Source organism: Osmerus mordax, chromosome 26, assembly GCF_038355195.1.
Source record: "Osmerus mordax isolate fOsmMor3 chromosome 26, fOsmMor3.pri, whole genome shotgun sequence".
Taxonomy (NCBI): Eukaryota; Metazoa; Chordata; class Actinopteri; order Osmeriformes; family Osmeridae; genus Osmerus; species Osmerus mordax.
In genome coordinates, this window is record NC_090075.1 from 4,838,620 (window position 1) to 4,851,733 (window position 13,114).

General features: G+C 45.3%; 1 protein-coding gene across 1 annotated transcript in view; it reads right to left on the minus strand.

Annotated features, from left to right (window-relative positions):
• grin3bb (glutamate receptor, ionotropic, N-methyl-D-aspartate 3Bb) overlaps window positions 1–13,114 on the minus strand; it is a 47,349-nt gene that overhangs the window by 15,040 nt on the left and 19,195 nt on the right. The window contains 1 exon segment of the mRNA XM_067229632.1: window positions 824–1,455. Within this exon segment, the coding sequence (XP_067085733.1) occupies window positions 824–1,455 (632 nt within the window).

Below are 13,114 nucleotides of genomic sequence, written 5' to 3' on the forward strand. Positions count from 1 at the left end.
GTGAACCACTTGCAATTTCTCCAATTCAAAGACCCTTTTGTCTACCCCTTTAAAACCGCTGGCCGGGTGATCCCTGTTATCATTTCCAGCGACATGATCCGACACTGTCTGAGCTTTGTTGGCACAATGGGGGTTCATTCTATTGTATTGCCTTGTATTGTGTTAATGTGAGTGCGCGTGCGCGCGCGCGCGCGTGCGTTGCCTTGTGTTGCTGTGAGTGTGTGTTTACGCCTGTGTGTCTGTGTATCCATTTCTGCATGGCTAGGTTACATGGTGAGTCAGATTTCTTCTGGTTTTTGGCAGTTGCTGAGGGAATGAAAGGCTGGTGGTGCTCCGCCCCCCCCCCCCCCCCCCCCCCCCGTGCTGTGCTGCACCTCTTAGACAGATGCAGGCAGGGAGGGAGTGAGAGAGAGAGAGAGGGTAAGAGAGAGAGAGGGCGAGAGAGGGCGAGAGAGAGAGAGAGAGAGAGCTTCAGGCTCTTTTGATATGAGTCTGTTGGGAAGGGAACTGCTGGAACTCATGAATAAAGCTTAAAGCTCTCACTGTGGAATGTTTGTATTCAAGCGTGTGCGTTTGGGAGCGCGCGTGTGTGTGTGTGCCTAAGATAAAATTAGTTTTTGTGCACTCAAGACATTCTTAACACAGGGGACAGGGTCTGTCGCAGGGCCTGGATGGGATGTGTGCTATGGGGGGGGAGGGAGACAGTCTGGCCTGTGGGAAAAATAAGTGCTGTCTAAAGGTGTTATTGACTTCTGGACTTTGTGTGTACTCTCTGAGGATCATAAGCCAGTGTGCATCTCCTGGACTGAGAGGAGCCGGTTACCTGGCAAGGTACTGCCCTGACGACGGCACTTCGTGCTTGTTGGGCTTGTCGTAACAGTTCACCATGTTCTGGATCAACGCCAGATCCGGCCTCACCACGGTTGCCGCGGAGACGGCCCGCGCCACCAGCTGCAGCGCGTCGCGGATGTAAAAGTCCAGGGGCTTGCGCTCCACCTCACCGTACGCCAGCAGCCCCAGGGGCAGCCCGATGGAGTGGAGGGCGTCCGGGCTCAGCGGGTGCCCCAGGATCCAGTGAACGGCGGGCAGCGTCAGCCCCAGATCCTGGGCGCTGCGGAGGACCAGGGCGGCGCACTCGGGGTCGGCGCCGAACAGCAGCGCGGAGGACGGAGGGGACGACGGGCCACGGCGGAAGTGCTCGGCGAGGAAGTCCTGGATCTGCGTGTCGTCCTGGGCGACGCGGGTGAGGTTGAGGAGGGCGCGGAGGTGCCAGCCACCGGCCCCCCAGCTCGCGCGGCTGTGGAGCTCCAGCCGCTCCAGCAGGCCCGCCTCCTCCCAGCCCTGGCACAGCACGGCCGTGCCCCCCTTCCAGCCGCTCCGCCGCAGGACGGAGAGCAGGAGGTCAGACAGGCCCGACGGGGGGATGCCGGTGGTCATCTGGAGGTGGAAGCGGTTCTGGAGGAGCGAGATGGGGAGAGAAGCACGGGTTAGGTTCGGGAGGAGAGAGAAGGGAAAGAGATGCGTGTCGGGTTCGGGAGGAGAGAGATGAGATACCGGTCAGAGGAGAGAGATAACATACAGTAGACTATATTATTTCAAACAGACAGCAGATAGCTTTCATTTGAATTAATTGATTGAAAAATGTCAGGTTTAATAACACAGAAGCAGAAACTTTGAACATGAAAACAGTGACAGAACATAAAACTTTTTACAGTATGTGGTACAAAACATGAGAGTATTAATCTTATCCCGTGTCCTCAAATAACAAAAACATTAAGCTGCTTGCCTTTCCCTTCACTGGACACTCTGGACATGAAAGCCAAAGAAACTGAGACGTCCGCATTGACTAATCTGTTTTCGAAGACATCGTTTTCAATAGGGCGACAACGGCCTTCAAGTTGGACCGGGGGCCTCGCGGTGACCCTCTCTGACACGCTGCTAATCCCGCTCGCCACCGAGCGCCAGACAGCAAAGACAGGGAACGCAATTTGCTATTCGTCTCCACGGACCCTTCTTCCCGCGTCACGAGCTACCCTCTCTCTGACTCCTCCACCTCAAACAGAGCTGCCGGATGTCGCTCAAGGAGCTGAGCGTTTGATACGAGCGAACGTTTGATAAGGTGGAGCTGACACGGAGGCGTACCGGAGCGCTTCATCACAAAGTTGATATTCACCACCGGATCGAGAGATCAAGGCCGGTTATCTCGGGGGATGGAGAGAACGTGGATGGGGGCTCTGTGGAGCGAAGCAGAAGGAAGCTGCTGTCTCTCCCTCGGGGGGTCTCACCCAGCAGGAGGGTGAGGCTGGCGTACTAGTACAGTACGGAAAACTGTAGATTTACCGTGCTTCTTGGAGGCCTAACTGTGTGCAGGTTTGCTCCATCGCAGGTCACATGAGCCTTTTTGAGGAGAGCCATTCCTGAGGAGAGTCAGGACGAATGACTCTAGACTTCCGGTCGAAAAGGAATGAAGAACGTGTTGCTTCCGTGCTTCACACCGCAAAAATCGATTTAAGTCCATCAACTGATCGAAGATTGTCAGTACCATCTAATGTTACAGAAGTTACCAAGGGTACTGTTATACTTTAGAGTTTTTCTCCGACCATTAAGGTCAACAGGTGTAACTAATCACTATTTCCTGTGTGTATGTGTGAGAGTGTGAACAAGAGAGAGAGAGACATGGGGAGGGGATATGGCTGTAACAAAGGTAGGTGGTGGGGAGAGACTTACAGCATCCATTTTAAACTCTATTTCACCTGTTTCAGTAGGCAAAACGAATGGCTTTAAAAGGGAATATGAGGGATGTTGATATTATGCATACCTCACCACATTGCAGAAGTGTCACATTTATGAAAACCAACAGGAAGTGGTAATAAATCGCCTGTGGCTCAAAAGCGTCCATTACCCCTTTATGGTAGAGATGTTGATTCATCAAAGATTGGCAAGAAAAAGATTAGTCAGTTCTGTAAACGTGTCAAATTGTTTTTTATCATCACTGAGCCATTTGCAGTCTCTAATCAATCTGTGCGATCAAAAAGATTGTGAGTCTGACATATTAAAAGCCAAGCGCACTCTTATTGTAAATGGGAGAAAATGCACACCAAACTATCAAACTTGCTGTTTCAAACTGTGTCAAACTGACTTAAATTTGAGTAGGATTCACAAAGCTGTTTCATGGATGAGGCCCAGACTGCTTCTACACGCATTCAAAGTTTTATAAAGAAAGTGAGGGACATAAAATGAGATCATGAAACTGTGTTTATCTATACCTGCAGATCTTATCCTTGTCCATCTCCTTGTTCTTCCTTTGGTTCAATCGTTCAGTCTTCTACCTTCCCTCTCGATTAAACCATGAAACTGACTTTTCTTTGCACTTTTACTTTGAGATCTTATCACCAATCCATATTTTACCTTTGGTTCAAATATTTATATTCTTCCTCCAGGATAAAACTAGAGTGTGCAAGCCCCAGAAGGACCACACTCAGGGAAATTACTACTTAAAATGTTTGACATTTTAAAGTTTTCCAATGTATTACATAATTTTGTATGAACAGTCTCCCACAATTGTTGTCTTTCAAATTCTATCAAAAAGAGAAGTTGTAGTAACTAGCAGGAGTGGAGATGCACAGAGTTGAGGCCGGGACCTAATTGACACGTCAGACTAAGCCTCCGCATGTGCGTCAAAGATCATCCGTTTAAGGCTTGATGAAGTGACCAGCCTGTCTGGTTGTCAGCGGTAGCGTTTGTCTTTATGACCCCGTTTGTGCCCCCATTTCGCTCCAGAATCCTACAGCTTCATTCCCCAACACTGCAGAAGCGAGTCTGAGCTTATCTGAGGCCTTGTCATACAACCCACCATAGTGGGTTACACGAGAATCTGTTGAACGAGCGACAAAGTCGATTCGTCCAGTACCTCGGCCTTTCGGTTCAGGGTTTAGGATTTGTTGGGCTCTCCAGAGCCAGAACTCTGTACTGTTGCTGGGTGTGGAAATGCTCTGCAGGAGTCAGGAACAATAAGAGAAACCCAGAGATATGGAACTCAAGGACGCTACAAAGAAAAGAAAAAAACTCAACCTACATCTTCATTTCATACATTAACAGCAGCCTTCACTTCAATTTAATTTAAATGCAAACAAAACCAGCTCTGCATTTTTATCCTTCTATTTTCGGGGCCTGGGAGTCTGATCTCAGAATAGTCGCGTTTATCTTTTTCCTACACTTTGTCTACTAGACAGAGGGCTTTGTTTAGCTTCTCCTCCTCCACTCAGTGAACTCTTCATTTACTCTCCATTTCAACTGACATTGTTTGCGTCTGTGTACAATTGTCGAGTGGGGCTTTGTTAAGTACGGGCTTACTAGAGATAACATTTCTGCTTCTCAACAACACTCGTTCAACACTTGAACCCAAGAGAACGTGACCTGGATAGCAGCATCAGCAACATGTAAACAAATACATGATTTGTGAGAAAAATGCCATAAAAATACCATAAAAATACCATTCTTTTGATTGTAGTCTCAGGGTGAAGCGTATGTTTGATACTGTTTTTATGTCAATGGACAGCCACACTCACTCTGGTTCTTTCATGTGAAATGACAATGTGATGCCTGTATTGAATCCAATCCAATTCACAATCAGCCATAAAGCAATTTTTTCGACACAATGGGCAATTAAGTTACAGGCTGTTCTGTTCATTTAAAAAGAAGCCAATCCTATAGACATGCCTTATCAGAAATTACAGTATTAACTTATCAAAGGGATTCAGTCACCATAATGACATGTAACAAACGATAGCCGCTTAAGAAAGGGCTTGATCTGAAGATTTTCTCATCAATGCTGAAATCCATATTAGGGATTTGAGTGTTGGAAGCAGTCATGCGTGATGTGATCAAACTTCAGTCATCTACTTTGCGCTGTGAAATGCATTGAATATAGATCAGTCTAAGCTCAGTCTAAGCATAGATAGTGGAAAGCATGGTGAGAATTTAAAAAACGCAGCCTCGTTAAAACAGAAACTTATGGGAGAGGTGTACCTTGGCCTAGGGGCACCAAGTACTGTATATACATCCTAGATTAGTAGGCGCTTCTGAAAGTTACATTTGTGTACGGTATTTTCATTCATGAATATGTATGGCGCATGAATATTAGTCTCTGTGTTTTACTGTAGGCTATTACCACATAATTCAACAACTTCACGTGACCTGTTTGTGAATCAGCAAGTGTCCCAAACGCAGTCAGCGCTTATCTCTCAATAAACAATGCCGTCTGCTCCATTTTTCCTCGACACAACAATGACAGCTAGTGAAAATACTTTCCAAACAGTACAGCAGATAATGGGGTGGAATCTTTCAATGTCTTCCTTCCAATTGGGCAATTAAAAAAATATCAACACCAATTAAAAAACATCCACACCAATTAAAAACACTGCATGAGCGCTCTGTACAAGCCTTAACTCAACAATGTATTAATTTGTGAAGGAGTAGAACAAAGACATATACATTTTACGGCCTGTGACTGTTTCAAGGTTAACGGATAGAACCTTCTCCTGAGTAAGGAGAGAAAAAGAGGGAGTAGTTCCTGCCTGCAAACTTGTATAAAAGTCAATCGAGCCTGAGAACTCTCGCTCACTTGTTACTTGACGGTCTAGAGAACCCGACTCGGCAAACCGGGGAAGCAGACCGAGTTCAACAGTCACACAGCAGAGCACTAACAGTATGTTCAGTCACTTTCACCAGCAGAATGCTGCCAGAGGACGACTCAGATGAGAAGATGGTCAACCCCTTTCCTTACACAACTCCCATGACATACAACTGATCTTCAGTAGATATCAGCAGAATGGGGTTGAAGTACTATATGCTATTGTGAAGAAGTGGCGACTAGAAGGCGGGACAGCGTAGTGAAGACCAGAAGGAGGTGACTGGATCAGGAGACGGAGCTTGTCTCACCGAATCCCCCCACTCCGCCCACCCCGCTCTTCCTCCCTCCCCAGAAGACTGCAGACATGGCACTATTGTCAAGCCCCAGGAAGCTGTGGATGGGTGCGGGCCCGAGCCGGGATCACGTTGTGCCGCGGCGTCCTCGCTGAGAGAATGCACGACTCGCAGACGAGCGCATCAGGAACTGGAGCAAACCTGTTTTGCATTGGCAGTCCACGGCACATTTATAAGGCCGTGGAAACGAGCTGACTGTTTGCAGTGTGGAAATTAAATATTGAAAATCTGATACGCCGCGGGGAGTTTTAACCCTATGTAAATCCCCAAATGCATGCTGGGCATGCGAGCCTTACACACATCCCACATGACTCTGTTTGCATTAACGCTCCCTCTGCAGTCGTAGCAGAAATGTGGCTGTGACCCACAACACTCAGTAGACAATCCAAACTGCCCCAGTTTGGGAGCAGCAAACACAGATCCAACTATAACTAACTGCTGAACACTCAAGCTGTGTTACCAAACAAGATTAATATTTACATTCAGTTACTCCTGGAGGGCAGCCCGACGCTCTCTGCCCCCCCCCCCCCCCCCCCCCCCCCCCCTCATCCCAGAACATTACAATGAAATCTCCGTTCTGCAATGTCTGCTTTAGCTTGGCACAACATTTCCCCCCTTGATTAAGTATGTTAAATTGATCTCAGTTCAAGAGGGTCAAATGATGGTCAGAGAGAGAGAGAGAGAGAGAGAGAGAGAGAGAGAGAGAGAGAGAGAGAGAGAGAGAGAGAGAGAGAGAGAGAGAGAGAGAGAGAGAGAGAGAGAGAGAGAGAGAGAGAGAGAGAGAGAGAGAGAGAGAGAGAGAGAGAGAGAGAGAGAGAGAGAGAGAGAGAGAGAGAGAGAGAGAGAGAGAGAGAGAGAGAGAGAGAGAGAGAGAGAGAGAGAGAGAGAGAGAGAGAGAGAGAGAGAGAGAGAGAGAGAGAGAGAGAGAAAGGAAGGGAGAGGGAAAGGAAGGGAGAGGGAAAGGAAGGGAGAGCGAGAGAGAGCTAGCGGGCGTCTTGCAGGGCTGGTGTTGCACTTTTCTTTCTGTCCCTCTGCTTGTCCATGTAAATGACTTAGATTTATCTGGACCGAGCAGGCAGTCATAGGCAATATTCAAGTCGTGAAGTTTTAAATGGGAGGCCGTTGCCTAGGGGATTAGAGGAGTCAGGAACACTAATACACTGTATAGGAGAAAAATGGGTGCCTGATTTTCATAATAACTAACTCTCATTGTTGAGAGGTAAGGAAATAAGAACAGGTAATCCTGAGGCTATTGGGCTACTTTACAAGGTCTTAAAATCACAGTATGTCTAAAATAATTATGCAGCAAAATAAAAGCAATGGATACTAGATATCTAGGCTAATGGTTGTACAACAGTCCTGGCTCTGGATATAGAGGTTTTACATCATTTTACGATGGATCAGAGATGTCGTAATCAGGAACCGAATCCTTGAAAGTGGGAAAATAGACATGATAATTGTGTCAACACACTCAGAACATTGTGTGCCAGTACAAAGTGTCATTTCTGTAGCTGCACAGCAATCAGGATTTGATCTAAAATCCTGCTACCAAACAGTACTACAGTCCCAGATGTACAGTACTTCCTGTATGCATATATACAGACTTGCACATTGAAATGAACAAATTGTTCATTTCATTAATCTAATAATTAAATATGTTTGTTATGTGATGCTTAGGTGTAGGTTTAGGGGCGGACAGTAGGGGCATGTCTACCAATGTATAGAGACCCTGGAAACGCCCTCGTCAATGTAAAAACCTCCCTACGAAAAAAGATGCCCTCGGTAAAAACAACTTGATACAGCAGCAACAGAAAAGACCCGACGCTTCTTGGGTTCAAACCTCCATGCTCCATGCTCACCCCCTTCAGTCGTCTTGTGCAGGAGGTCACGGGGAGAAATGGCCTGTGCTCAACAACATGTATCCAATTATCCCACTTGCCAAGAAGAGACAGGGTAAACCCATCAGGCTAGCCTGGGCAAACTAGGAGTTTAGACAAGCTTTCCCCTCTGCAAATGGCCTTTACAAACGAGCTTCACCCAGTCCTCTCAGATTCATTGGCGGCATGGCTCCTTGCGTTTACGTAACACAAATATTGAAAGAGGCCATTCAGGATGCTGACATTCAGTAATGGGAATGACTCAAGAGGATGAATACTGTAATTTTCAGTATGCCCCTGAACTACTCAAGACAAATAACTGAAATAATAATGACTTAATATGTCTGGACTGAACGACATTATATAATATAAAGGAAGAACATTTACTCCCTTGGAACATCAGCTCTGGATTTTCCCTCACATATGTGGCCGGGTCAAATGTATGATGTTGGTATCAATATAAAATGACCCCTAAATGAGGATAACCTCCTTGGACATATATTTGCTCTCTGGTCCCACCTCCCTGACAGGGAACAGCTGGGGAGAACATTGAGTGTGACACACGTCAATACAGAGAACTGCTGCCAATTGATTTCACATTTGTAGACCAAGAACGTACATTTTCAAAATTACACTAATTAAAACGAAATACGAATCCAAGCTCAGACATGACATACCACGGTGTCATTTCTGATCAAAGCAAATAGCCATCTAGCTTGTGAGTCTTCGATGTAGAATCTAAAAAGTTTGCCTTCAGACTTGGGTCCAATAGCAGCACAGAGCATTTCCCTTATCACCCCACTTCAATTCAACATTGCACAATCAGCAATGTGAGCTCAGACTCAGGCCTTCTATGCAGCATGTTTGCCATCGCTATGAAGGCAGTTTCACTACCTACACCAATCATGAACGTCCCAATATCATTCACAATAGTCAGTATTAGCATTCATCATACAATGTTCATATACGGAGTTGTTATTGCATCCGGTCGCCCTCACTTCATTTACCAGGGCGTATGGCTGGCTGGCAGATTTGTGCTTTTTTTTTTCCACCATGGCAGTAGAAGATAGATGGATGAACGTACTTATGCCAAATTACTATTTGTCACTCTGAGTAGAGCGCTGGGATAAGGCGTACAGCCCACTTGCATGTAAATATATGAGTTTAGGCTGTAAATCATTGGCAGGATAGACAAGACCCCCCCCCCCCCCGCCCCCAACCTAGCAGCACACCACCCTGATGGATGTAAGGCACTCCACATGGAGTGAACTCGCTCTCCTTGTCAGTGAGGTAGAATTGTTCTTAAGCGTTTAAACGTGCAAGCCAGGTTTTGTTTCAGAGAAGGTTATGAAGCTGGTCTGGATATGACGGGTACATATTTGTTTATTACTGGGTTGGTTACCATTCATTTAAACCCATTTGTCTTTCAATTTAACATCATGAACTTGAACGTAACTAAAAGCACATGTAGAGTTCTCAAATGTAGAGATTCATTCCCATAGTGCAATACCACAATACCTGTTCTCACTTGTCACACTGTGTCTAGTATAAATGTGTCACGGAGGTATTTCAGGCGTTTTTTTTACTCCTGCTGTCAGATTCAAAGAGTCAGACACAGTCTTGGCTGCATACTTACCTGGGAAACCAAGCTTCACCTCCCAGAGGAGATGGGGAGGAGGGGGGGGGGGGTCCTGGAGTTAGACAGGGGTGAGGTGGGTGGGGGTTGAGGTCCTGGGGAGAGAAGGGGTGAGGTCCTGGGAAGAGAGAGGGGTGGTGGGTGAGGGTGAGGCCCGAGTGAGGGTGATGCTTGATGACAGGGGCTGGAGGATACCCGTTCCCCTGGGAGACTTGGAGCCTGATTGCCCTCAGACCGATGGTCTGTCATGGCCCTCAGGCTGCACTCTCTGATTCAATTCCTTTGATCTCCACACACACACACACAAGACTTGGCTTTGTCCTCCAGAGGTCACCCCTACATGATGGAGGAACCCTTTTTTGGGCAAGCTGAATGAAATATTGATCAGGCTCTATATATTCTCTCTTTGTGCCACCACAGCACAGTGTGCATTTTATACAAGCGATTCTACTCGCGAGGCCACTTCTTGCTTCTTTTCAACCATGACACAATTTGAGAACGCATATGAGTGACGGATAAGCAAAGCTGGTGAAAAATGACAGAGGAACAGGGAATTCAAACCACAAGGAGGAGTAATGATGACAAATGACATCTGCCTTGTCTCCAGGAGGGTTTAACACATGTGGAAGGGAGCTGCACAAATGGTAAATAGATGTTGGCTTATCTGAGCGTCTCAGACAGAGGAAACAAATGTGGTCTTTGTGTTGTTCGAAGCAAACCACCTGCAACATGAAATGGTTGAGAATGGTGACTTAGCAGGGGGAAATTTCTACTCTTAGACTATCTGGTTAAAACCTATGTGAGTAGTGACAATGACATAACTGTATTTAAATAAAGCTGCGCAGTGTGTATCAACCCTGCTTCATAACTGTGTATAGAAAAATGTCCATTCAAAGGGAGTGTTAGTGCAAAGTTGCCCCCTTTCCAACCGCACAAAACCATGAGCGTCATCAAACACGCCCTATTTCCAAACTTACAGCAAACATACATTTGACTACCAGCCTAAGGAAACTCTATACTAGCCTAAATCTCACCTATAAAGGCATTCGTATCCTTATCGAATCATTACTCTCTACAGTGTACCTCATAACATTATGAAAATGAAAAACATTATACTTTCCACGAAAATGCTTCCAACATCTATCACGTTCGAAATAAAAACTACATTATAACCCCTCATCTATTCAAGTTTGCCATTTAGCTAATCCCAGCTCCCCAGGGGCGGACGGACAGATGGATGGAGGGGGGAGGAGGACAAACCTAATAGAGGTTTGTCTGTGTACATATTTAATGCAGTGGAATGAGTAGTGAGGCTCTCTCTCCGTCACTGACAGTGTAAAGGGCAGGGGGCCCATCGAAGCGCACGGCCAGACTCCATCTAGAAGCATGCCTGTCACTTCCCAGCGAGCACAAGGGGAAGCAGGGCGCTAATGGAATTTCGGGGATCCATTTAAATGCCATTGGTTTTTATCGGCTTGGTGAGGTACAGTAGAGGACAAAGCTGTCGTTTAGGTTCATGTTAGGTAACTGTAGGTTCAGGTCATACCAGGTCATTTTCAGTATGCATATGTTATAATACCATCCATATTCAAAGTCTTTTTTTTTTCTTTTTTTTCATGCTGCAGAGATATAATGAGCCGCACATTGTCTCCACATGCATCACCAGGCCTCAATACAGGAAGTATTTTTTTTTTTTTTAAGACCTCACTTGCTGACTAAGTTTACATATATTGTACCTGTGCTTAGCCTGTTTTGTTCCCTTCAAATCAAATCAAACTTTATTTGTACGGCGCATTACATACACGGAGGTAACACAATACCCTTGTCATGATGAGTCTTTCACCTGTGTCTAAATGAAGGGGTGGGTTTCTAGACAGCCCACCTGCTTCTAGGTGTCAGCCATCTGAGGCAGTCATTATTACAATGTCAATCTACGAGGATGGAACAAGAGTCATAATTTCAATCTGTCCCCTCTCCACCAAAGTGGAAAACGGATGATGGCTTTCGGTAAGCACTCTGTAAAAATTTCACTCAGTCATACTTGCGGAATCATAACATCTCGAGTCATTTAACACAGAGAAAAGTAATGGGATCGTACAGTATCTGTGCGATCTGTGTGACACGTAACTCATGTTTCATTGCACTCTTTCATGGCTAAATTACGGAGGCAGTGATCAAAGAGATATCTTAAACAGACTTCTATTTCTTGACATGAAACCGTGACAAAGGTCTTCAGTTAACTTTTCTTCAGAATAAAAGTCACTCGTCATGTTGTGTCGTCTTGTCTGATCATTGTTCATGCAGGTTATAAGTTACATTGAACTTTTCACTTGAGAAAGTGCTTTGACTTTAAACAAATGACAACTCCTACAATGCTCAACACATCATTGGGTGTGCTCAAGCCTTCGGCGAGAGCACAACCTTTGTTCTCTCACATATATATTTATTATTGTTTATTTTCGCCCCCCTAAAACTCAGTCAATATTTGGCCTACATAGACCTAGGTGTCAAAAGTTTGTCTTGGTAGCGATTGAGTTGCGTCACTACGTCACTAACGTCACGAAAACACGCGTGACTACCTTTGGCAGAACATTCGTTTCGCATCTGTTAACTTGGGGGATAGCTAGGCTAACTATAGCTTTACTGCAAGGCAGCTGCAGGAACGCCACAAGCAAAGAGGCCAGGGTGATAAGTATTTACTCATTTTACTTTGTGATATGACACACAATTGTGATGTGTAATGTACAATATAAGCTGATATTATTAAGGAAGTACATCTACTTTCGGAAACAGTAGTCTACTATTTCACTGAAGTATTAGCATCATGACATTAGCCTGTGTTGCCCGGGCAACACATACTACAGTGGTCTATGATGTAGCGTTATCCGTTTTCAATCGTTAAAATAAACATTCCTCACATATACATTTTCGTTGTAGGATTTATTCTGACATTAGTTAACGATTTGTTGGTGAAATTACCATTACCTGTGGTTTCAAACCAGTGTACTGTAGCTCACTGCAACGCTGTAGCCTACGCGAGACACTACACAAACATCTACACAGCTGTTTAGGAAGTCAAACGGCGACAGAACACGTTCGGCACTCCCCTTACTTAAATCAAAAGTCTATCTAACTACTAACCTGAACTTCATTGCCACAGCATAAACGTTGTCAATCTGTTCATGAAAATAATTAATTTCAGCCTAAACCGTACAACGGAACGTTAAATCCAATTCAACCAACGCAATCGCTACCAAGACGAACACAGCAGTAGTCTAGTACTGTAGTAGTAGAATTTACCGGGGCAGCTTCTCCACACAGGGCTATATCGCATTTTGCGTTGTTACTGACAATGATCGCTACCAGTGAGCTTTTTATGAATGAGCGATTTTCCACTAAATAAATGTCAATCTTTTTTACGTTTTGGGGGGCATATTTTCAGTTAGCAGATGGTACAGTTTGAATCGCGATTCCATCTTCTACTGCCGGTAACGTCGTAGAATAATCTTCAAAGGGGGTTCTTTATTAATGAATGAATGCAATGAATAGGCTAAATGCCTGAAAATATCACGAGAAGGGAAAAACTTAAAATGACATTTAAGTCATAGAGATTAGG